Raw genomic sequence first — 25,955 nt, 5'->3', positions numbered from 1 at the left:
CTTACCAAAATCCACATGGCTGCACTCCAATCCACTGGACAAACACTGGGCTGCCATACTTTCTACATTTAAAAACTTTAGATCAGGAGTAGCCAATATGGTGCCCTTCAAATGATGTTGGACTCCAACTCTCATCTTCCCCAGTCAGGGATGATGGGAGTAATCCAACAGCATCTGAAGGGCACTATAATGCCTACCCCTGTCTTAGATGTTTTTATGCATTTGTGCTCAAGGCTGTAGCCTTGACACAAGAGAAAGGACCGTACCTTAGTGGTAGAACATGTGCTTTGCACGCACAGAATCCCACATTCAGTCTCTGGGAAACTCATTCTGAGACTTTGTAGAGCTGCAATCAACTGGTAGAGACAATACTGAGCCAATTAGTGTAGATGCTGCTGCTCTGACTCAGTTATAAGGCAGCTTCCTGTGTTCTTCTACCAACACACACACACCAAGATATTCCAGGCTCCTCTGAATTATTAGTGTTCTGGGTTTGGTTTGGTTTGGTTTGGTTTGGTTTGGTTTGGTTTGGTTTGGTTTTAATAAAAAGCAAATCTCTAGCTCAGGGTTTCCCAAACTTGGGTCTCCAGTTGTTTTTGGACCACAATTCCAATCATCCCTGACCACTGGTCCTGCTAGCTAAGGATGATGGGAGTTGTAGTCTAACAGCAGCTGGAGGCTCTGTGTAAATAATGTAATAATGTGTAAATAATGCATATTAAGCTACATTTATTTAGGTTTTAGCTCTTTCACATTGAATTATAATACCCCATTCCCAAAGTACACTTTCTGGACAGAAAATGACTATGGGCTTGTACTTTGCCCGGTGTACAGGATTTGTATTCCATTCTGCCCAGTACTCCTGGCTGCCAGCAACTCTCAACGGTCACAGGCAGAGGTCTTTCCCAGCCCAGCTACCTGGAATCCTTTTTTAACAGAAGAAGCCAGGGATTGAATCTGGGGCCTCCTGCATGCAGAGCACGTGTCCCACTACTAGCTAAGCTGTGGCCTCTCCCACTGAATCGTCTGCTGCAAAATCTCTCTTGACCAAGCCCCTTATCTTCTTGCCTACCGGCATCTCCTTTGACCATTCCTTGTCCTTTTGCTCCCATATCGGTGCCTGCAGGTTTGCTGTATATGCTGCTGAAGCACATGGTTGACCGCTACAACATTTACTATGTCTACATCCCCACCAAACTGAACCAGCGCATCCACACGGCAGCTGTGAGCCAGGTGGTGGTAGCTCCCATCCTCTGCATGTTCTGGCTGCTCTTCTTCTCCGTCATCCGACTAGGTATGCAAGGGCTGCCATCAAGCATACCCTGAGCTGAACCTTCTTCCTCTAAGGCTGGGGCTTGTTGATATTTATTTGGGAAAGGTTGAGTAGTATCCAGACTGAGCGCATCCATTTACTCCCAGGAAGTTGCTTTGAATGTTGTGTTGGCTGGGGCTGGTGAGTCCAATAACATCTAAAGGGCCACAGATTCACCACTGGTGATATAGAGAGCCCTCATCCAGATGTGACAGGCCTTGCTCCTTACAAAAGCGGGTTTGGGTCTCAGGAGTTGCAGACTACTTTAAATTGTAGGCAGAGAAAGCAGTGGCACCTAATGTCATTTCCTGGTCTGTCAACACTGTAGGCTCCATCAGACCCATCACCATTTTCACCTGCGTGGTCCTTGTCTCCTGCATCCTTTCTTCCTTCTTTGGCCTTTGTCTGAAGAAGCTGCATCCAAGGAAGCCCTCCAGTTACCAGGTAAGAAAGGCAAGAATGTGCCCAGTTTACTGTGTTCTGTTTCTTACATTTGCTCACGACCACTTGTCACCTGAGCTACATGAGGAAAATCCAAGCATGGGGAGATGGTTACTACAATATTATTTACGATGCATGTACACACTTCTCAGACTAGCATGTTCCACCCACAACCACTTTTAAAATGTTGCACTACATACATTTGCTTTGAAATGGATGGATGCGTGCATTAAACCTTTTACCAAAAAGGTGAAATGCTTTTCAGATCTACTTTAGAAAATACATATAGAGAATTGGATGCCTCGGAACACATTCTGAATGGAGGAGTTTATCTTTGGTACCAGAACTGATCTCACAGTCCTGTCAGACTAAAGTCTGGTCCTGGTTAGCATTCTTGGTTTCAGCAGCCAAATTTAGTCAGAGAAAGTTGTTTTGTTGCTGTTGTTAAGAGTCAGGAAACCCTTGCTGATACACCGCAAACCAGGCAGAGATGTATGAGTAGACCTCGGCTGACCTCTGCCCCACTCCTTCTGACAAATAACACCAACACAACATACAAATACCGGGGAGGGGGTGGAATCAACTCTCAAATGCTGACCAAAAGAGTATAGTTCTGTCACGCAGGTTTGGATACTGTAGGTGAAGCTGTCTAATCTTGGAAGAATTATGTATGTGCTTATTGAATCCTGATGACTCCAATAAGGAATTGCATAGGATTTCAAAGTATCACCAAGAAAACAGAAAAAGAAATGCTGCTGCAAGTCTTGCTGATATTTTACATTGTATGTCTTTGCTACTACTGGGTACCCCTTTTATGGTTTCCTGGTTATTTGGGGCATTCGTTCTCCCTCTTTATGGTTGCATTATTCTTCAGTGTTACATTTTTGTACCTCAAAAGGCACTATAATACACTGAGTCACACAACTATTTTTCACTTCCCCACAATCTTAGTAATTGCCCTTGAATAGCCTGAAAACAAAGAGAAGTGCATTCTCAGAGCGTAGTGACAGCTCATTTTGTTCCTTTTAGGTTTGTATTCCACTTTTTCTCCAAGGAGCTCAAAGCAGCATGTGTGCTGTATGGTCCATTTTGTCCTCACAATAATTTTGTGAGGCGTTTTAGCCCATGATCTTTGTGAATGAGTGGATATTTGACCCGGCGGTCTCCCTAGTCTAAGTTCAGTAGTATATCCCCTTACACGAGGGTGTTTTTACAAGGTGTCCACCTCAAAAATAGCCATGATCTATTGACCTACAGCAGGGATGGAGAAGTTTTGACCCTCCCATTGGTTCCAGCCAGATAATAGGAAATGTAGTCCAACAATATGTGGAGGGCTCCAGGTTTGTAACACTTGCTTTTGGGAGAATCACCATTTTGGGAGCTACGGGTCGAGCATCAATCCCTGTTTTTCTATCCCTCGCCCAACTTTATTCTCTCCACCTGCAAGCAGATGTCTGAGCAATCTGAAGGTGCCTTCAATGATACAGAAAGGAGCAGCATTTCTTCAACCCCCAATTCAAATGTAAGTATATCTTCCATTTCCTGTATGCCTCCCTTACTGGCCTTGCACACTTGCTTGCAATGTCCCAGTTCTCTCGTGCATACTGGCAAGGTCCATGTGCCAGCATTTCTGCAGTCACTGTCCTTTCACAAAAGGGAAGAGTTACAGGAGAAATTTGTCCTTTCAGCAAGATGCAAAGCAAAGGACCTCGGAATTGTAACTTCCTTGCTCTTTGTGTTGTAGATGTTTGTGGCTACAGTGCTTCAGGAGCCAGAACTAAGCCTAACGCCAGCAGCCTCCCCAGCTCACCAGTCTTACGGCACCATGGGCAGCCGCCTGGAGCAAGCCGAGAACATGGAGGAGGGAGGCCTGCAGAGCTTTGAAACAGAGCTGGAGAGCACGGAGGGCGAATACAGAACCGGGCCGGTGGTGGATGACCAAACCCGCTATCATTGACCACCTGCTCTCAGAGTGACGGGACAGACCAGAGAAACATTTTGAATATTAAGAGTGCCGGAGGGAAGCATTATGTCCCAAGGCCTAGATTGCTCTGAGTTGCCATATCAGTCCTGCTCCAGTTTTGAGCAAAGGTCTGGTTTTGCTACTTAGGCCAGAACCACTCAGGCTGATGCACAATGGGCCTTCAGTGCTGCAGTTCTCTTGGCCACAGTGTTGGGATGGCAGCTCGACTCTCCAGCAGAGATGGAACGAACAGGGAGGTTCTGCGTAGGCAGTGTTACTTCAGTTTTTTACTCCCAGCTGTTTAGCAGCAGCATGTTCCACATGTTGCCTCTCATCCTTCTGCTCCAGGGCTACAGACTGCCATTGCTTGACTCTTTTTGTGTCTTCTGACAAATCTTCCCTTCTCTCCGTTGCCCCAGTTGGTCTCCCTCGCCTTCCACTATTTTTGCTTTTCATTTATATTCCTTTTTTTTTTTTTTTTGATAGAGGAAGATGTTTCTCTAGTGGGGGCAGCCTTCTCTGCTCAGGCCAGCAGGAGCAAGAGACTGTCTGGATTTAAATAGCATCATGCGCCCAGTAGCTACAAACCTTTCTATAAAACATTTGGGTGCGGGTGTGTGGAGTAGAGAGCAGAATGGTGACTCCCGAGACACATTCAAGTTGACTGCACAGCCCAGTGTGATGCATTTGTTGCAGAAGCAAAGTCCCAATTGTTTCCTGAATGCAAGAGGGGCATTTGCAAAAGACAGCTGCTTTAGCTGCTTCATTTTTTATATGCCCATTTGTTGCTGCTGCAGTTGTTGCTTTTGCCCAAATTCACTGCCTCCGAAAAAGGACTTTCTTTCTCAGTGTGGCCTAAGTGACAGGCCTGACTTGTCTCTGTTTTTCTAGGTTTGACTGGTTGTGTGCTTTATGCCCAGAATAATTGCCATGTTCGGATTTTTGCTTACCCTTTTTCCAACCGTGTTGGAAACTGCCTGGTTCCTTGTTTGAAAGCAAACTTGAAGGCGGAGGGGTGGGGTGGGGGTGATGAATGAGATTGTGTAGAAGCTGAGCCCAAACCAGACAGGACAGCGGCAGAGCTGTGTGTATAAAACTAGATCTGATACAAACCCCTAGAAACCAGGGGTAGAGTCAAACTTTTAAGGCAAAAGGAGAGCATGTGTGGGAGAGGAGCTAAACAAACAGCTAGTGCCCTGATTAGGGGGCTAGATAACTTTCTGCAGGGGGTTGAGCCCTGGGGAGGGTTACGGGTTGGGTACACATCACTCATATGCCCCTTTTGCTCCTTAAATTGGATCTCCACACCTGCTTGACTTTCAGCATCTTCGTTACAGATCCAAGTTTAAACATATGGTTATGCCACGATCACATCTAATTGAGAGCTGGGTGGGATGGCAGGCAGGCAGCGGGGACATCTCGACCCTTCTGTGACAATAACCCATTTGTACACCAGCATGTTCTAAGCTGCCAGTGCACAGGCTGCATGATATCACAGGCCAGCCCCCTTGTCTCCAAATGATAGGTGTGCCTGCCAGGATAGACTTGTGCATGGGAATGACTCCATTTTACTTTGAAACCTCCACTGTTGTATAGGACTTTCTCTGGCTCAACTGCATTATATACTAGCCCATTAGATCAGTGCTTCACCATCATTCATGTCTGTAGAACATGAGACTCTTAATCTATGATTCTGCAAAGTCCCTAGGAGTAATGGAGTGGGATTTCTCTCATGGGCCGCTGTGCTCAGAACCTGGGATGAGGCTGCCCAAATTTTTTTTACTTAGGAGCTAAGTAAAAGCCGCAAGAGAGCAAGCAGGAAGGAGAAGTATTAGGTGATCTGCATACAAATTAGAATTGCCATGCCTTTTTTCTAGCAGGACTCCTGTGCGCTGAATTACTGCCTGTCTCACAGCTCTTAAGCGGGTGAAACTTTCCTAGCTTGCTGGTGCTGTAATTGGGAAAGTTGTTCCCAAGCTACTCTGTCGCTGTTATAAGAGGTTTGCCTCTTAGATTTCTGCTGTCCATGCAACTGTCAAAAGGCATAGTAGGTGTCGGGAGAGAAGGTAGAAGAAGCCCTGTTTCCATCTTCAAGGCCTGTTTTGAACAGGGCAGATCTAGGTTGCCCACTGCTGTTTGAGAAACAGAAAAAGCACCTTGCTATTATAGCTAAATAAAAAGATTTATATTAGAAGCTTACCTGCAATTACTATCCAGGAAGTAAATCCCATTAAAAGCAGTGGGAATTATGCCCAGGTAAATCTGCTTCCCGGAATTTCCTTTTCTTAGCTGAAGATCATTCATACACCTTGCCACAGATAAAAAATGCCTATAACACAGCATTCCTTCTAATATATAGAGGCTGCATAGGGACTTCATAGAGCAAGTCTCCATTCCTGCCCCCATGAAGCAAAAGCCCAGCATCAGAGGCAGCACAAAGGCTTGGCTACATCTGTGTCTCCAGGGTGAGCTGCCCACTTGTTCTTGCTTAGTTACTCACATGTATGTAAGAAAGGCAAACTAGATAGAGTAGCAGTTACAGATAGGTAGCTGTGTTGGTCTGCCATAGTCAAAACAAAAAAAAAAAATTTCCTTCCAGTAGCACCTTAAAGACCAACTAAGTTAGTTCTTGGTATGAGCTTTCATGTGCATGCACACTTCTTCAGATACACTGAAACAGAAGTTGCCAGATCCCTCTATATAGTGAGAAGGTGGGGAGGGGTATTACTCAGAAGGGTGGTGGGAATGGGTGATTGGCAGATAGCTGTGATGAGCCTGTTGACGACTCTTAACGACTGCAATAGGTCTTACAGGAAAAAGCAAGGGTGGGAAGGTGAAAAATGGCTTTGTCATGTATAATGAGATAAGAATCCAATGTCTTTGTTCAGACCAGGTCTCTCCATGGTTTTAAGTTTGGTAATGAGTTGCAGGTAAGCAACTCATTACTTTTTCACCCCTTACTTTTTCCTGTAAGACCTATTGCAGTCGTTAAGAGTCGTCAACAGGCTCATCACAGCTATCTGCCAATCACCCATTCCCACAACCCTTCTGAGTAATACCCCTCCCCACCTTCTCACTATATAGAGGGATCTGGCAACTTTTGTTTCAAGTGTATCTGAAGAAGTGTGCATGCACACGAAAGCTCATACCAAGAACTAACTTAGTTGGTCTTTAAGGTGCTACTGGAAGGAAAATTTTTTTTTGTTTAGATAGAGTAGCCTAATGCAAATGAGGAAGGACAGTGGCACCTATAAGAGTTGTGCAGCAACTTAGACCTGCTGAAATCCCTCTTGTGTCCAGATATTAATGGTTGTGGGGCTCTGTCTTCTTTTGCATCTGGCTACCTTAGGACTAGTTAATTAAAAACTGATCACTGTTTTTAGTTCACCCAGGGCCGCAGAGAGGAAAGGTTAAACGCTTACACCGCCACCAGTGCAACAATCTAATTCATGACCACTTCTGCTTGGTGTTTAGTGGAATATGTTGGGAGATCCAACCACAAATTTGCCACGGTCAACCCTGTACAGCCTAGAACTCTCTGCTGAGAGGTGGTTTCCAGAGTCTCAAGCAGAGTACAAAAAAATCCCCACATTTAATGTAAGAATTAACAGGCAAAGTATCAGTCAGCTGGTGCGATGAGATACGTCTATTTTGCTGGATGAACACCATGCTGCTTGAGTGTGCGTACAGTAAAATACAGTATATTAATGTGTAGTCCCATGTAGAATTTTTTTAATGTGTTTGGCAACCCTGAGATCCTTTCAACTGGGGAGTGAACTTCAACCTTATCTATGCAATACAGATTATCTTTCATTGCTTTAGCTTCTCTCATGTGCGGCCACGGAAGAGTCTGTAGCGTTATTCTCCACACTGCACCCTTTTATTATGGAAAGAAAAGGCACCCTTTTAAGTTTATTGCCTCAGTGTAGTAGTAAATGCAGCAGCCCAATTTCAGAAGCAGTTTGTGCCATGCACAGTCACCTGCCCACTTTTTAAAAAACAGGCGAAGGAAAAAATGGACATGTTAGTGAACAAGTGATGAAGATACAGGGAGCCATAAAGCAATCTCCAGTTTAACCGAAGAGAGTTAAATTCATTTTTTAAAAAACTGGGTTGTGGATTGTTTAAAAAATAAATAAATGTTTTTTTCCAGGGGCTGGGGGTTCTTGGAAGCTGTCCAAAGAGGAAACAAGCACATGCATAAGAGGAATGGTCGGTCTTCTTGGTGTTTTGAGGTTTCACAGAAAATTGTGAGACAGTAAATTGTTTTTGCAGACTGTGTCTGCACCTTTTGATGTTGCTTGTGACCTGCGACTGTATTAGTTATTCTGTTCCAGGAGCCAGTCCTGTCGCCTGTGACAGGTTTCAGAGGCAGAGGGTTAGAATGTTGAGTAATCGTAGCACAGAAGAGGGTGTGTGTGTACACATATGGAATAAGTCATGTGGTTACAAAAGAGGACTGGCTGAAATAAAGGCAACACACCACTCTGAAACTGGACTGGTGAGCTCCCATCCTCCAGAAGCTGGCAGGATTGCAAGGCTCCAGCTTTGTGGGTATAAGTTTACAAACCTTTCCTGTACCCTTTGGGGACTATCTGCCTTTAGCAACATTTGGTAATGTACATCGTTGCTCCTAATAATCTCACACACATGTCTGTTGCAGGATGTGTAGTCATATTGTCCCTAAAATAGTCATTTGAAAACTTGATGTGAGCAGTAGAGAACTGGTGATTCTGCCAGATCCAGCACCAGCTATGTCAGTGAATAGGTGGCATGAAGTACTGTCTGTCTGCCTTGGTAAGATTGCTTGGCTCATCCTCCAATGCAGCAGGACTGAGCTAATGACACATCTGAAGCTATGCCCACATAACTTGGAGGAAGCCCTGCTGACTGCAGTGGAACTTAACATCTGAGAATATGCACAGGGTCAGGCTTCTGGTGTATTAGAGGATAGGGCCTCCTTATCCAAATGAGTCTCTTTTATGTAGTATCAATAGTCAGGCATCTCTATGCTATTATCTGTGCTGGGTTTTTTCAACATTTCCCACAGGTAAGAAATTGGAGCCACTTGAGTCCTCAAAGAAGGGAGCAGCAGGCCCACATCTGCCAGAAGGAGAGGAAAGGTTAATACTTCATTGAATGCTATGGCTCCTTTCTGAAAGGGGGAAGGTTGTGTATGCCTCACAAACAGGCAGTGAAGTTGAGGTGTGGAACCCCAGAATGTGACTCAGTTGAAGGGACTCACCTTAATCCAGCACGAATGCCATCACAGGTTTCTCCCATCCTATTATCAAGTGCCGTAGCTGGCTGCATTTGAGGAAGGGTGGTCGGGTCCAGTGCTGTAGCGTGAGTAAGTGGTTCCTGATTACTCCCTCCTTGGAACCTATGAAATTACCTTTGCCTAGTCACATGCTAATGTAGCAAACCTCGAGGCCTCCTGTCTTAGCCGCTTCTCTTTTATGGAGGCAAAGTGCCTGTGAGTTGGGTATGGTGTCTTTGGGAAGCTCTGGTCTTTTGTCTTTCCCTTGGCTGTTGCCCTCTAGGAATGTGCCAGAGTTATGTATCTTCTTGTTATATTTATTGCTATGACCGTGCCTTGAATAAAGTTACTTCGCCCAGCTGGTGCCTGGGGTTGAGCTGCACATGTTGACGCAGAGTGATGCTAACTCAAAACAGGAGGAGAAGGAGGCCCTTGCCAAGCATATCAGAAACCTGAGAGGTCCCCTTTTGCTTTTGTTCAATGAGAGAGCAAGGTCTTGGGCATAATGAGAAGGAAAACTCAAGTAGTTTAGGTGGTGTGATAGCCACCTTCAAATAGCCAAAGGGTTGCCACATGGAAGATGGAACAAGCTTGTTTTCTGCTGCTGCAGACGATAGGACCCAAACCAATGGATTCAAATTACAAGGAAGGTGATTCTGCCCAAGCAATAGAGCTTTCTGACAGAGCTGTTCAACTCTGGTACAGACTCCCTCAGAAGGTGGTGGACTCTCCTTCCTTGGAAGTTTTTAAGCAGAGGTTGGATGGTCATCTGTCAGGGATGCTTCAGTTGTAATTCCTTACATTGCAGGAGGCTGGATAAGATTGCCCCCAGGAGCCCCTCCAACTCTGTATCAAAAACAGTTTAAAACAACTTGAAATCACAAAAATAAGGTGAGTCCTGAAAATATATCAAAAGGCAGGCTGGAGAGTTGCATCTTCCGCATCCTCCGGAAGCTGTATAATGAAGGTGTTGGACACACCTCTGTGGGAACCGAGCTCTGCAGATTAGGGGCTGCGACAGAAAGTGCCCTATTCCAGGCCGCCACTACCCCAAGCCTCAGATCAGAACTCCCAAGAGGGCCCCCTCTGCCAATCTCTGTACCCGAGGGTCTGTAGCAAAGGAGCCTGTCCTTCAGCTGCTTGGCCAGTGCATCCCTAGTCAAACTAAGAAATAGTATTTTTTTAGCCTCTGATAACCTCACTCCCAGCCAGGACAAGTCCCCACCACTCTGGTAATGAGAAAGGATACCTACTGCTGCTGCTGTTGTAGGCAGCCATCTGCCTCGACAAACTCCTGCTCTGGTTACTATGGAAATGGGAGCTCCCACAAAGCTAGCTTCCTCCTTCCAGGATTCTTATGCTTAGTATAAAACCATAGGGATGGTAAATTCCCCCTCACTTTCGGAGGAACTCTTGCGGTTCTAGTCACCTGGCCCTGACCCAGGAGAACTTCCAGACATCCACCCACACCTGCAAGCTTCTCAATGATGGCAGTGGAGGATGGCAAAAAGGGTGATGAGGCCACTTACACATGACTAAAAAGGGGCACGTGCTAATTTATATGTAAAGATGCAGATTCAGAAATCATTACAAGTGAAATGCAATACAACTGACTGTAGTGGGGAGTGACTGTGACCCCGTGATCAGCGTGCCTTTTTAGTCTTTCCAGAGGAGAAAATAGCTCATATAAGAAACCCTCCAGGATCAAATACAAAGAATCATATAGTCCAACATCTTGTTCTTACCATGACTGAGTGCATGAGTTTCTTAAGCAGGACATTCTCCCCACCCATGTTCCCCAACAACTAGTATTCAGAAGCATATTGTTTCCAATATTGAAGGTTGTACACAGCCATGGTGAGTAGCTATTGGTAACCTGAATGAATTTGTCTAATCATGTTTCAAACCTAAGCAGGTTGGTTGCTATCACTACATCTTGTGATAGTGGATTCTGTGCTGTGTGGTGAACTTCCTTTTTTTCTGTCCTTAATCTCCCAGCGTTTTAGTTTCATCGGATGAAGTACTATGAAGCAGAAAACCTTCCCTTTCTCCACACCAAACATAATAATACACACGCTTCACCCCAATTCACCTTTCTTCTAAACTGAAAAGTCCCAAACATTGCAACCTTTAGTCATAGGGGACTTGCTTCATCAGCCCCTTGATCATTTGAGCTCCCAATTTCTGCATCTTTTGCAGCTCTGCAAGGTAACCAGAACTATTCCATATTGGTTCGACCACAGAATTTGTATAGCAGCTGTATGTATAGCATAAAATTTGCATAGCAGTCTTTCCAGACTGTTCCCAAGCCAGAATTCACCTTATTCACAGCTGCCACACAGCTATCACACAGGACTGACATGTATAAGAGAGTGTTGAGATTATACTCCTCTCACGCTGCTACTTTCCCAAGTAAGTGAAATATAATAATTTTTACTTTTTAGGAGACCCACAACACCTCAAAACAGGTCTGAGATACAGCAACACCATGTTTTTTATTTCTTTTGGAATGCAACAAAATATGGCACACACAAAACATGAAGAGAGCTGTGAAAAGCTTACAAAGGGCCCAGCTTTATATGCATGGGGTTGGGGTAAGCTATCCCCTTTCTCCTTGGCATTTAATTTTCTAGGTGCAGCAAATGTTTTTGTATGGAGAGCCATTTCATAAGTCTACCCTCCCTGTCAGAGTCTGAAGCAGTGGAACCCAGAAATAGGCTTATTTCCTCCCCTGCTGCTTCAGAGAACTAGGCCTCAGTCACAATGGTTATAAGACTGGCTTGCAGTTATGTAACGTCATGGGACACACAATTGTTTAATACAAAGCTCTGCAAATAATTTCAAAAACCCTAGTTTGAGGATTCAGGTTCTCTTTTCTAGACAGCATGAAATCAGTGCATTTAAACACAGTTCTTACATTTGTGCAGGAGAAAGCATTTCTGATGACAAAAGAATGTGACCGTGTCTGGGTCATTAATATTTGTTTTCTCAATTGCTACTTCCGTGAAGCAACTTTCTGTTTGCCTCTAGGAATTTTAAGTTTTATCCAGCTATTAGCACTCTCGCCACCACCATCATTCACAATAAGTTTAGGGTGAGGGATAAACAAAGGAATCTGATCTACTTCCACAAACCTAGAGCTGTTTGAAAGTGTCTTCCTGAGATTGGGGTATTTGAGCAGGGAGGAAGAAGGGATAAATTGTCAGAGGAACTAGAGCCTCTGTATCCTCCCCACCTGGGTTGTGAGTATACAAAATATGTCACTTCCAATACACCCACCCCAACCCCCCCCCAAAAAAAATATCGAGAAGGTCTGATCCCGCTTGGCTAGTGCTCAACACCTAGGGAAGAACTAGAATGAGAGGGGGGCTCATTGGCTCCACCTACAGTTGGGCCTCTCTGCTTTCTGCCCCAGGGGGCACCAGCCATCCCTGCTGGCATTGCCCCTTTTGTGCAGCTCTCAGCACATTTCAAAATAGCTGTCCCTAGGCTGCTTTGGAGTTTAAATAGACATGATGGAAAACTCAGAAAAAGAAATTGCTCACAAAACAGAAAAAGGCATGCACCTCCCAACAAACACTGCAACAAACTCAAACACATCTCTGAACTAAGCTTTGACACACTACGGGTTCCCCTCACACGTGAACCAAATTCACGATCGCGAGTGGGCAGTTGTTGGCACTTCGTATGGAAGCTCACATATCATATATAAATCACAAGATATGACCGGGTGGGACTTCCATTTCGTCTGTTGATCATGCGTAAAGCACAAGCAAAAAAAAATGGCTTCCCAGAGGCCCAGTAAATTGTTTGTCGCTAGTTCTACTGGGACAGGGAGCTCCAGCCATAGGCCTAATTAGGGCTCCCAGACCTTGACGGTTGGGCCTGCTAAACTGTTTTAGGTGAACTTTAGCTACCATTCATGGGCCCAATGTCAACCACTGGTCGTTCTCTACCAATGGTGACAGTGGGACCATTCACATTGCCTAATTAGTTTTCCTAGGCCACCTATAAGATAGCAGATTAAGTGGAGGAACCACAACAACCCCTGTCAGTCATCAAGAAGGACTGTCCTTACCAGGACAATGCACACACCCTCTGCCTCCTCTCAATACAACCAGACCACCCCTGGCCCACCTGAAGTTTTCCTAGGGGCCTTATCTGCACCTAGATTGAAAAACAAGGGGTGGGGAGTTTTAAATGTTCATCCACCACACCAAAAATTTTCTTTTCTAGGTTTCCTACTCCCCCCCACTCCCAAATGGGTTCCAAAACAACCCCAAGAACTAAGTTGCTTTCACTAAGATTCGGGCAAAGAGCAAAGGAGGATTCTGTCAAGCACCTGGAAGGCTATACCAGAAATGCCTGGGGAGGGGAGGCAGCAAAGCAGTTGCCCAGAAATGGATTTTATTCTACAGACTCTCCTTTGGCCAGAATCCAGGATGAATTTTGGAAGCTTTCCCCAGGATAAAAGCCGCATCTGTCACTAATTTCACTACAAGATTTTATTTCCACATGCTCACGGAACTGGCAGCTGCTGCATTCCCACTGGCTTTCAAGTTCTAACTTGTGGCCAAGCATTTCAAAATCCAACCATCTAGCAGCTCAGGCATACAAACAGGAGCCTTACTGTAGAATTAACCCACTTTAAAAGGCAGGGGGAAGCTACACTGCTTGGATAATCCCAAGGAAATGCACACACTCCTGCTTAGCTTCACTGAAACAATCGCAGGCTCACAATCTCAAGGGGGGAAAGCTAGTACAATCATCCTTCTATGCTAAGAAATCTTTGTAATTACTCTTCGAAAGGCAATGGGGAAATAAAGAGAATGATAACATGCCTTTTTGGAAGGAAAGCCGCTAGCTGCAGTTGGCATTTCAGCTTTTAATTCCGGCTTGGCTCTCTTTTGCCCCCTGCAAACAGATACGTGGAACTGCAACACTGAAATAATGGGAGCGTCATAACGTTACCACAAGAAAGATGGGGAATGCAAGAGTAAAACGAGAGAGAGAGACAGAAATGTTGAGATTACTCTGAAATACACAGAGCTAGAAAGGCAAGCTTGCTTTCTCCTCGGAGCTGTTCCCACTCAAGCATCCTGGGTCCAGGTTTATTCCACTTTTCTGGGAACATCCCAGCCGCAGCTCATGGCTTTTACCACAATGCTGTACAGCTTGGTCCAGGCCTCACGCACATTCACATTGAAAGCGGGACCGTGGCATTTTTCCAGCATATACAGCAAGGATTCGCCCACAGCCTGCAAATCAAACAGGAGACAGCAGAATCAGCATTCAAAAAGAAGCAGCTCTTAAGGAAGGGGTGGGGGTGATTTTCTACTATCTAAAAAATGGAACTTTACTTGCAGAGTGATGGTGGAGACACACGCCTTCCAGGTTCCAAGTAATCCTCTCAATTTGGCTCTTACTGGTGCCGTCAACCATTATTTATCCCCAGTTTGCCTAACAATAGACTACTTTGCTTTTTATTTCTCTGCCTCAGAGGAACCTGCAAGTTTTGTTTGGAGCTGGAGGCTGAGCTGAGTAATGGCTAATGAATTTTTCAGAAAGCTAATCCCATCCAGTCTGTAAATCTCCTCCAGGACTTACGACTATCTCAACTGCAGATGTCGTAGCTCTTATGCCACCCCAAATTTCCCTCTGCCATGCACCTCTCTCCTTCATCGACCCAAGTCTAAAACAGCTCAGAAATCTGCTCACTTATTTTGTGACTTATTCAGACCATGTGATTCTCCCCTCTTAACTCTCTCCACTGGTTTCCCATCCACTCTGGGATCCTGAGCAAGTTTTTTATCCTCTCAAAACCCTCCATGGCCTTGTTCCTTCTCCTCAATCTGTACTGATTTCCGAACATGTCCCTTCCTGCAACACAAACCTGGAAAGCTGAGGGAAGAATTAAAAGCAAGTCAACAGTACCACAGATACACCTCAAAACGAAAAGGCTCCTTACCGAAAAAGACTCCACCTTCACACCAACTGCCTGGTGTTTCTTACCCAGGTTGGCAAGGTATTCTTCCAGGCACTGCAAGTTCTCCAAATGAGTCACAGCTGCATCTATTACCAGCATTACCTACCAAGCAGACAGAACGACAAACAGGACAATCTGGTGTGTCCTTATGGAAGTAGAGGCACTCTAAAAGCCTTCTGCAAATGTTATAGGAGACTCTGAAAGGCTTGTTCTGGATATCTCCATAAGCCTAAGAGCTTGGGTCAAGATGAAAGGGCATGCTTGAAGGAAATCTGTATTTAGACACCATTTATATCTGTCTCTTACACCAATCCTGCCATTTAGGGCCTCTAGCAAATGTTACAAAACCCTTATGCAGAAAGCATGTGTGTGCAAGGAAAAACCTGGAAACCAAACCCAAGTCACCTGTGTGTTGATCTCCCATACACTTACCTCTTCTAATAGCGTTTACACATATTGAAAAGCTACAACAGCCAGTGTGGCCTGCCGAAACAGATTGACATGGTTGTCTATGCAGTTGTCATGCATGACTCTCAAGGGACACATCACAGTGACACATTATCTGGCAGATTACTACCCAATTTTAAATTCAGCCCTCCTGACTGCTCTGCCATTCTTCCCACTTGCATGAGGTTTTGATTTTGGCAGAGGGGAAATCACAGCCATATAACTAAAGCTGATTTCCTTGGTAACAAGCCCCCTTGATATGAATGGGATTTACTTCCTAATAGGTGCGTGCCCATTGGTGATTTTGTAGCCAAATTCAATAGGGAAATCTACCACTGGCAATTAGCTATGATAGCTAAAAATGGAGCTTCCGTACCCAGAGAGAGTATAGATCTGATTACCAATTAATGGAACAAGCAAGAAGGGATGGTTCTGCTGTGCCCTGCCTCTAATAGTCCTTAAGGGCATCAGTTTTGGAGCAGATGAGGGTGAACTAACTGGTGTTTAATCTAGACAAAATAGAGGCAATGGGTAGTTGAGGGTTTGGTGTTAGAAGCGCTGGTGTTCTGTTTCTTTTGCACATAGTTGCACTCCTTTAAAAGTCAGCTACAGCTTGGGAGTACTCCAAGACCCAGCCTGGCAACTGGATGATCTTGTGGCTGAAAGTACCATCTTTCAGCATGTGTGTCAGCTGCATCCTTCCCTTGAAAAGCCAGGAGTAGCCAGCTATTCATGCTGCAGTCACTTCCAGATTGGATTACTCTAATGTGCTCCATGTGGCTCAGCCTTTGTAGTTCATAAGCTTTGACTGGTCCCGAATGCAGCTGCCAGAATGTTTACAAGACCTGGCTTCAGTACAGCAACTACCAATTCATTTCTGGGCTCAATTCTAAGTGTACGTTTTAACTTTTAAAGGCCCAATTGACCTGTTACTAGAATATCTGGAGAATTCTTTCCACCCACGTGCCTAACCTTTATGATCATCTACAGACCCTCCAAGTGTCCCTATTTTCCAAGGACAGTCCTGGATTTACAGAAGCTGTCTCGGTTTCTGATTTGATCCTGCTTTTCTTTAGGACATCCCTATTTTCATCAGAGAAATGTTGGAGGGCATGGATCTACTGAGGCTCTTGTTGGATGTCTCCTGGCCTACTTGAGTCTGAAGCCTGGCAGGGACAGGGCCTTTTCAGGGTTGGGATGCAGACAGTTGAACACTCTGCCAAAAGAGGCTCACCTGGCCCCATGGCTGCTTGCTTTTCAACAAAGCAGCTAAGACTTTCCTTCTTCACCAGGCTTTTTAAAGATAGTGTTTTCTGAGGCTGGTCTTTGACTGCTACTGGTTTCTGCACCAACGTCATCCTCTTATTTGCTTGTCCAACAGACTGTTTCAACTAAATTTTAGCTCACCTCTTCACAATTTGTACTCTGCCACCCTATTTTGCAGAAAGACAGGACAAAAATGCTGAAAAATAAATAAAACCTGACTAGCCATCCTTGGGGGTGGGTGAGAGCTAGACTAAACTTGTTCTCTTTTAATCTGACAATCTAAACACCCTATCAAACCACCTCATTTATTTTATTTCTATATTTGTATTTCTTTCCTGACTTTCCAACAAAACATTGTCCAATGCAGCTAATGAAAAGAAAATTCATCAAAAGGGACAAAGTAAAACAAATTAAAAACATGTCCTAATCAAACACCAAACACCAGGCATGCAGCAGAAAACATTCTATTAAAACCAGCCCACAGCTAGAGCAAAAGTCAGTCCGAAAAGAAAGGTTACTTTTACCCCTGTAGAGTCCCTTGTCTCAATATTTTCTTAACACACCCTTGGAGTTAAGCACATACTTGTCCTTCCTGCTTGCTCTGCTAAGCTAAATCTAATTATTTAAATGTGATTAAACTCATTCCTAATCTAATTCATTTAATAGATTCATATTAGTTTTAAAAATGCATTTTCTGCACGCAGAAAAGTAATCAGGATAGATTCATGCACACAACTTTCCACCCCAGGTAATTTTTTTACAGGTACCTCTTAGACAACAGTGGTCCTTCATGTCATACAAGTAGTTCAGACCATCAAAACATTAGGCACCAATTAATATTTCCCCATTCCCTGGCAGTGTAGAATAAATAATAGCTTGTTATAATTTTACTGACTTTGTGTTAAATGATACTTCTTGGTGAAGAGGATACACAAAAGGCTGTTGGGGCAGAGCAAGAGAGTTTTAGGTTGAAGCTGCATTTGTTGACTGCAGTTTTTATCCCAAACTTCCTCCAAGCATCTCAGGAAAACGTGCAAGGTCACCTGTATACCATTTGATCCCCTGTAAGGTAGGTCCATCTGAGAGAGAACAACCGGCCCAGATTTACTCAACAAGCTCCTTTCACCCCAAGAGCTTCATGGAAGAGTAGGGATTTGAACCCAGCCCTCCCAGGCCCTAGCCAAAGACGCTAAGCAGGATACCCCACTGCCACTTGCCAGCATAGCCTTTGCTATAGTTGAAGACAATTACCAGAAGGACTCCTTTACACCTCTCACCTTTCTAATGTGTTCCAGGAACTCAGGTGATGAGAGGCACTCCTGAGGAGTAGAGAACTTCCTGCAGTTGTACTGGAAAAGGGGCAAGAGGTCAGGGTCCAAATCAAAAAGCCTGAAAGACATCAACCCAACAATTATTTGGCCTCCATACAAATCGGGCAGTCATCCCATCCCATCTCTCTTTCCCATCCTCATGGAACATCTTAGCTCCTGGGGAGGCCCAAGAAAGCAAGCCAGTCACAGGACAAGGCTGATGTCAGGGGAGGAAAGGATGTCTTCTTCCTCTCTTGTACAGCCTCCCCTCATGCCCAGCCTGCCTTCAGGGAAACAAACCAGGTACAACAGAGGACAAGGAGTGGTACTCAACTAGGTTTTATTCCAAAAGTAGACCTATTGAAATGAATAGGCTTTAGTAATATTCATTAATTCCAATAGGTATACACAGAGTAAAACTTAGTTGATTCCCACCTGGGCATTTTTCTTCTCTCGGTACAACTTCACCTGTCCCTTTACAATTGGTTTCTGGGAAAGAAAAATGGAGCCCCAGCACAACTCTCAGGCACTATCACTCTTGTCTCTTCAGTGCCTGCTAAAAATGTTCCCCTATCAACAAACAATCTTTCCCAATCTCCATCTGTATTGGACTTGTTTTAAACAAATTTTAAAATGCTTTAATTGTTTTATCACTACTTCCCAGTCATTTGAGGTCTCCCTGCAAGCACAGCCTGTCCAGGAAGGGAAGGCAATGCAAATGGAGGTCTGCCACCGCCCCTTTCCCCTTGCTCAGCTCATGGTGCTCTTGTGCTTGGAGTGGGACTGAAGCCAGTTTCTCAACTGAGTGTGTAGAAACGTCCCACTCAAATATGTGTTGAAGAAATGGGGAAGGGTCCATTCATTCCTGGTATAAACAGCAATTTCCATTTATCGTGCTGTAGCATCACACTGCTAGATCGTAGCAATAATAGGGGGTCGAAGAAGCTGTTTTAGAGAGGCAGAGACAGAAAGACACGCACAGAGAGAAAGATGTGTGAAGTGACAAAGACCTGGATAGCAAAAAAATCTGAGAACATCATAAGCGCTTTGCAAGAGCACTGGAAGATCGCCAGCACCAAGCTTTTCTCTAGAAAAAAAGCTGAGTTTAGCACACACCATTTACTCCACCACAGGCGCTGTAAGTTACCACCCTTGCGCAAAAGAGCATAAGATGCTTGCTACTGCAAGTGTTGAAAACATCCTCAGTTCTTCTCGTAGCAGTGACTTGTTTTGTTGTCTGTTTCCAAACTGCCTTCAGTACAATCATTGAGATTAGACTCTCCCTTCTCCATTCCCTGACACAGCCCAAAATCCACATCAGCTTTTCGTTGCCAGGTTGCATTTCACACATGCATGTCATCCCTGATGCCCTTTCAACCCTGCCTGCCTCCCTATGCGCATCTCTCTGGTAATTCACCTCCTAGATTGGCAGGAACCCTTTTTTTCTATTTATATGGTACACATCTCTCCTGACTAATAAGGATTAATGAGAATCTGTTGCAATATCGTTCCATATACCGGCCTGAATTCTGCTCTCTGCTATTCGCTGAACAATTTTATACAGTGGTATAAAACATGTAATGGTATCTAAAAGAATGGTTTACTCCATGCAGGAACTCAAAACTCGCAATCCTTCAAAGTCAAGGTAATGCAAGAGACTGGTGTCGTCCATCAGGCAGGGACTATAAAGCAGTTTGCAGCAAAATAAAAAATTGCAACAAAGACTTCATAATACTACCCGGCAGCACGAGGAGAATACCAGCCTACCTCAACAACATTTACAACAATCAGTAGGGTGGGCCGGTATTCTCTGCATGCTGCAGAAGGAAGGCTGAGAGTTATTAAGTAAGTAAAGAGATGAGATTTGGACCAGAGCGTTCCTCGCTCAAACTCTTAGCAGCTACACCACAGAATGTAGACAGTCCATTTAGGCCATCATAGACAATGGTCACTGGTAGGCTTGTGCTTTGTCACTTTATCTGTTTTTTAAACAAACAACAACACATCTATGCTCATTGCAGTTGTAAGGTAAAGGTAAAGGTACCCCTGCCCGTACGGGCCAGTCTTGACAGACTCTGGGGTTGTGTGCCCATCTCACTTAAGAGGCCGGGGGCCAGCGCTGTCCGCAGACACTTCCGGGTCACGTGGCCAGCGTGACGAAGCTGCTCTGGTGAGCCAGCACCAGTGCAGCACACGGAAATGCCGTTTACCTTCCCGCCAGTAAGCGGTCCCTATTTATTTACTTGCACCCGGGAGTGCTTTCGAACTGCTAGGTTGGTAGGCGCTGGGACCGAACAACGGGAGCGCACCCCACCGCGGGAATTCGAACCGCCGACCTTTCGATCGGCAAGCCCTAGGTGCTGAGGCTTTTACCCACAGCGCCACCCGCGTCCCTCATTGCAGTTGTAACATCCTATTAATAACTTTGTGTCATGCACAAAGTAGCTCTGTCACTGACTCTAGATAATTATTGAATGATCTAAACAGTACCAGCCTCACTCCATATAATTTGCTTTCCTCTATGATGAAAAATGCCTATATTCCTAACCACAGCTTTCTGGATTTTAACTAGAGGATGGTTTGAATGCATAAGAGGGTGCATTTCTGACTGCTGACTTTCCACAGAAAGGAGTGTTTTCCAAAGGCTCTCTTAAAAACAAACACAAAGCCTATGTATGCAATGTTCGGCTAACCACCCCCTCTACATTTTTGTTGATACTCTCAACACACTTAAAGGGGTTAGTGAAGCAAGACATCTCTTTGGAGACACCAAGCCAACTCTTCCTCCACAAGTTTTGTTGTGTTACATATTCAATAGATAAACTAGCCTTAATAACGATTTCCATCATATTGCACAATACAGTATAGAATTGTCTGGAAGGGTTCTAATTTCCTGGTTCCTGCTGAAAATACAGGTGCTACAATGACCATTTCAGCAATTGCTGGAAAATCATAGAATCAAAGAATCATAGAGTTGGAAGAGACCACGAGGGCCATCGAGTCCAACCCCCTGCCAAGCAGGAAACAACATCAGAGCACTCCTGACATATGGTTGTCAAGCCTCTGCTTAAAGACCTCCAAAGAAGGAGACTCCACCACACTCCTTGGCAGCAAATTCCACTGTCGAACAGCTCTTACTGTCAGGAAGTTCTTCCTAATGTTTAGGTGGAATCTTCTTTCTTGTAGTTTGGATCCATTGCTCCGTGTCCGCTTCTCTGGAGCAGCAGAAAACAACCTTTCTCCCTCCTCTATGTGACATCCTTTTATATATTTGAACATGGCTATCATATCACCCCTTAACCTCCTCTTCTCCAGGCTAAACATGCCCAGCTCCCTTAGCCGTTCCTCATAAGGCATCGTTTCCAGGCCTTTGACCATTTTGGTTGCCCTCCTCTGGACACGTTTGCTGATTTTAAATTACATACCTTAGTTAACAATTTTACATTTGAACTCTTGAAGAACCCATGTGAACACAATTCAGCCCTGCTAACCTGTCGCTTTCTCATTTGTCTACTCCTTCTGAAGCTTTGTGCATCCCTTCCAAACTTTTAAGCACCCTATGAAAATTTTGTCTTCGTATTCATTGTGTGGGTCTTATTGCATTTGGCCCAGAGAAACAAAGTTGTGTGTTTATGAATTAACTGAATGGAGCAGTACTACAGCTATTCAGTTTCCCATAAGGCATTTTTTACTGAGAAAACAATAATCATAGAATTACAGTGTTGGAAGGGTCCTTAAGAGTCATCTAGTCCAACCCCATGAAGGAATGTCTATATTTTTTTTTCCTTTTTCTTCACCCTGTCCCCCAAAAGGCCACTTTGCATATCCCCCCCAATGTTCTCCTCTTTCTTTCTTTCTTTCTTTCTTTCTTTCTCTCTCTCTCTCTCTCACTCACTAGTGTTTGTCACCCACCTGAGCCCTGAAACAACACCAAGTCCAAGTCATTGTGGAAAAAGCAAATGGTGACTTGACCAACACAGATCCTGCAGCCATTTGTAGTATCAGCGCGCGCGCACACACACACACACACCCTTAGTAGAAAAGAAAGAAGCTTTGCTTCCATTTGTCACAGCCAATAGTCAGCCCCACCCCTGAAAAATTACTAAAGAATAATTTATCTTCCCACAGGAGAAATCTCCTATAAACATAGCAGAGAATTCCCAGAAGCTGTTTGCACACCACTTTAAAGGATACCTTACCTACATTGCATTGCCATTTTATATTACCAGCTCCACCCATCCATATTCTACACGGGGAGCTGGAGCTGACTGTGTTGGACTCACTGGCAGAGGAAGAGGAGTGCGAGGGGAGCGCGCCGCCCCCAGCAGTGAAATACTGGTGGGGTGCCATCGCGGCTGCCCCCCTGCCCGTGCTGAGCACCACGCCCCCAGGACGCATGCCAGCCCCACCCCCACCTGCTCTCCGCCCCCCCCCCCCCGGTGCTGGAGCATGAAGCTCTGCCACTGATTGGACTTGATTCTTGGAAACTAAAATCTAACAGTCCCAAAGTCAGACAAAGCAAGTGGAATTTCAATGGACAGGCTGCCATTCACCACACACAAGCAGCAGATAAACAGTTCTGTTCTTTGTGTAGGAGAAGGGATCATAGCTCAGGGGTAGAGCATGCTGAAGGCTGGAGGTTCGATTTATTATGTCTGCAATTAAAAAGAACAAAGGATCAGATAGGAGGCAATGTGAGAGACCTCTGCTCGAGATCCTGGACAGCCACTGCCAGCCACGTGTCGACAAGTACACAAATGATCTGACCTTATATGAAAGGCAGATCTAGGGGAGCACAACAGGTTTGGTCACACCAGGCGCGAAGCTTCTGGGGCACCGCAACTATGACATCTAACAGAAGGCGAGGGGACACCGGATTTTGGCATTGCAAAGGGCACCCCTGAAATTTGAGATTCCGAGATCTGTCACTTGTTTCCTAGGTTCCAAATCCCATTCTCCACACTATAGACTCTCCTCGGTCCATGTTGAGAAAGCCACGCTTACCTGCCTCAGTTTTCCTGTCTATACAATGGAAACTTAAAGAGTGGCTGGGAGCAGGTGGGTGAACATTGGCTGCAGAGCAGCCTCTGCACAAACCCTCTGTGAATGGAGGAATAAAGTTTGTTGCTTCCTATAAAACCAAGCATGGCCTTCCAGAGGCTCAAAGCCTTTGTCCCATCTGCGTCTCCCAGCTTTGTACTCCTCAGCTTCAGGGTTAATGGCAGGCACCCGGGCACTCAGCTGTTCTCTCGCATGCACCATTTCCTCTGCCCTGGGACTGATCCCGGAATGAATCAAGCCTCTCCCCAAGGGCCAGGCCTGGCCTTGGCTCCCGTGATTGCCATGTCACATGCAATTAGGAAGCCGCTCTGATACACTCTGCAGAGCTGAGGACTGTGGAGCTACTCCCTGATTGAGAGAAAACTCTCATCTCTGCCACAACTGCAAGAAGATATCAAAGGGAAGACTCAGAGCTCACACAACCTTCTTCCTGTGTTCTTGGTCTGTCTTTTAAAACAGCTTGCTGGCCTTTAATCCTCATGGAGTTTCATATGAAAATCACATCAATACTTGCACCCTTCGAACCCATAGAAGTGCTATGTTGCCCAAGCTTACGCCAAAGTAAGCCTTCGCAGGACTGCACAAGCTCTTTTCTCTGTCTGGACTCATCTAACGCTTCATTTTCTGAAATGAAAAAAGTCCTGCTGGAACTCAAGCCTGTCTAGGAGTGCCCTCTTTCTGTCCCAGAAGCCTTGCAGCACAAGCCTATATGTGTCTGGGACTTACATTCAGGTAAGCTCATACAGAATTGCCAGCTTAACTACTCATCACATATTTACATGGGTTTGTTGTGACTGACTGGTGTTTATTAAAAGGCGCTCTGCACATGCTCGGTGGCACTCATTACTTTGCATATTCTAGGGATACTCCAGGGAACTGAAAGCAAATACAGTATTAGCAACAAGCTCTAGCTCAAGTCAAGTCCTGGTGTCTGTGGGGGGATGTAAGAAAGAGAAATTATTTAATTAACCTAATTCAATGCTGTTTTATTTATATTAAATGTAGACTTCAGTATCCTTTCTAAATAATGTTAAATATTGTCTAGGCTTTTGTTTTCTATTTATTTTATTGTATACAGCTCATTACCCCCCATATATATATGTAGTTTTGTTTGTGGTTTAAGTTTTTATTTATAGTGGGGGGTTAGAGAAGATGGAGGCCCCTCCCCCTCATTAGAAACTAACTGAAACCAGCCCTGCACTTTTGGGACAAGAAGAGCCCCAGCGCAGAGGTGTTATGCGACCTGCAGGTAGTCTCTTCTCAAGCCCAGACAGCAGTCTTGTTAGGCACCGACATGAAACAGTGATATATAAATGTGTGTTTTTTAAAACACACACACACACACACACACACACACACACACACACACACACACCAAACTAATTTAGAAAGAGAGGCACTTTACTTCACCTATTATTACACTTTGGCTGCACAGGAAAACACTTCCATGTTGGAAGCAAGTCTGTCACCTGTGTCATATGTAAATCACCTGCAAATAACCAAACGGGTCTACACTCGTTAACCAATACACACGATCTGCCCGCTTCGCCGCCACCACTTTAGGCGTCCCACCCCCGTGATGTGTGAAGAGGAACTAAACCCCTGCTATAAAGAGCTTGCTCGTTCCCAGTAGAGATTCACCACCAACAAATCTAAGCATGGAGACTCTGGAAATATGGAGCGTAAAGATCGTGGCGGAGAAGGTGGAACAAAGTTTCTCACCGGAGTCTTTCAAGCTGTGAAACCAAGTTGGGTCAAGATGGTCTGCTTTGCAAAGGACCGTCTCCGCTTCAGGCGTCGTGGAGACACACCTGGCTCTTTGATTCTCCCGGGCAGATCCTCGATTCCCCCTTACAATCTTCCTCCTTTAAGGCATCTGGCCTCGCACGTGCTCCCTCCAAGCAAGCCCAGCCCAGCCTGCCCCTCTCCCTTCTCCCCCTTACCTGGTAAACAAGACCAAGCCGTGCTCGATGGGGCTGCTGTTCACTTTCTCCCAGCTCTCTCGGATCAGCTTCTGGTCCGCGCTGGAAAGTCCGTCGCTCTCCATTTTCCCGGAGAGGCGCAACTGGAGGCGCAGCGCCGCTTGGAGAGCAGGAGACGCGGCCGCCGCGGCCGCCCCCTCCCGGACGCGCAGCGAGGGGGGCTGTGCGCTCCGAGCAACAGGTGGCGGCCCGGATCCCGCGGCGATCCCAGGCGCTCGATCCGCTCTCGAGGCACTTCAGATCCCCCTTGCGCTCGAGACTTGCGCTCCCATGGCGGGATCGGTTGCGCCAGGCAGAGTCTGCGCCTTGGCTACTTACTCCTTAGGGCGCCGCGTGGTTGGAAGATCCCCTCGCCTAGCCTGAAGAGGACTCCGAGTGCCCCAGGGGGACGCCATACCGTTGCTCGCAGCTGCCGCAGAGAGGGTGGGATCCTGCCTTCCTCAATCCCGGGTCTGATCTCCGAGGGCCAACTCTGGCCTCGCCTCGCCGCCTCCTCGCCGCGGCAGCACCTTCCCAGCTCCCCAGCAGGAAGATCAAGGCAAGAGGAGCTCTTAAAGGGGCAGCGCCCAACTCAGGCTCCGACGTTGCCAGCCTCAAGGGAATCCAGCTTTTCCCCCAGCCCCCACTCTGTGGTTTTAACAAGTCCGAAACACGTAAGTGAAGCTTTCTGCATCTCTGCCAAGAGAAGGCTCGAAGTCCTTCAGGAGTCTAAAGGGCATGTTCACAAGTTCAGCTTCCACTGGTGCAAGCATCCTAGTGTTTTGATGCATGCTGCTGTTTTTGAATCAAGGCTGCAGTCCAGCCATGTTTATTCACAAGTATGTGGATAGGACAGCACTTCTCAGGCACGCATATTTCTGCACGATGACAAACTACCCAGTATGTCGTGATCAATAAACTTTAATCTCTCTCCTCCAGACAAAAAGG

General features: G+C 45.5%; 2 protein-coding genes across 7 annotated transcripts in view; one reads left to right on the top strand and one right to left on the bottom strand.

Annotated features, from left to right (window-relative positions):
* Positions 1-4,575, top strand: part of TMEM63C (transmembrane protein 63C) — a 70,053-nt gene extending 65,478 nt beyond the window's left edge. For 4 of the 6 annotated variants that reach the window (XM_053378606.1, XM_053378614.1, XM_053378597.1 and 1 more), the window contains 4 exons: positions 1,127-1,294; positions 1,641-1,756; positions 3,201-3,275; positions 3,498-4,575. In XM_053378606.1, coding sequence (XP_053234581.1) covers positions 1,127-1,294; positions 1,641-1,756; positions 3,201-3,275; positions 3,498-3,710 — 572 coding nt within the window. In that variant the 3' untranslated portion in view covers positions 3,711-4,575. The remainder of the gene's footprint in view (positions 1-1,126; positions 1,295-1,640; positions 1,757-3,200; positions 3,276-3,497) is intronic. The other 2 variants (XM_053378618.1, XM_053378637.1) reach the window with 1 other exon arrangement.
* A 9,399-nt stretch (positions 4,576-13,974) lies between these two features.
* Positions 13,975-25,604, bottom strand: NGB (neuroglobin). The gene is made up of 4 exons (XM_053378584.1): positions 24,990-25,604; positions 17,953-18,064; positions 14,945-15,064; positions 13,975-14,234 (listed from the first exon to the last, which is right to left on the bottom strand). The coding sequence occupies exons 1-4, from the start codon at positions 25,091-25,093 to the stop codon at positions 14,088-14,090; spliced, it is 483 nt and encodes a 160-aa protein (XP_053234559.1). The 5' UTR covers positions 25,094-25,604; the 3' UTR covers positions 13,975-14,087.
* Between the last annotated feature and the right edge of the window lie 351 nt (positions 25,605-25,955).

The sequence above is a fragment of the Podarcis raffonei genome, chromosome 1, assembly GCF_027172205.1.
Source record: "Podarcis raffonei isolate rPodRaf1 chromosome 1, rPodRaf1.pri, whole genome shotgun sequence".
Lineage (NCBI taxonomy): Eukaryota > Metazoa > Chordata > Lepidosauria > Squamata > Lacertidae > Podarcis > Podarcis raffonei.
This window is presented reverse-complemented; position numbering and strand designations above follow the sequence as displayed.

Bases quoted from the DNA above. Each gene is read 5' to 3' on its own strand.
- NGB (XM_053378584.1), bottom strand. From the start codon at position 25,093: ATGGAGAGCGACGGACTTTCCAGCGCGGACCAGAAGCTGATCCGAGAG. The intron at 18,065-24,989 runs GTAAGGGGGAGA...GATGTCTTTCAG, and splicing joins GGCTTGGTCTTGTTTACCAG to GCTTTTTGATTTGGACCCTG. The intron at 14,235-14,944 runs GTAAGGAGCCTT...TTTGATTTGCAG, and splicing joins TGAAGGTGGAGTCTTTTTCG to GCTGTGGGCGAATCCTTGCT.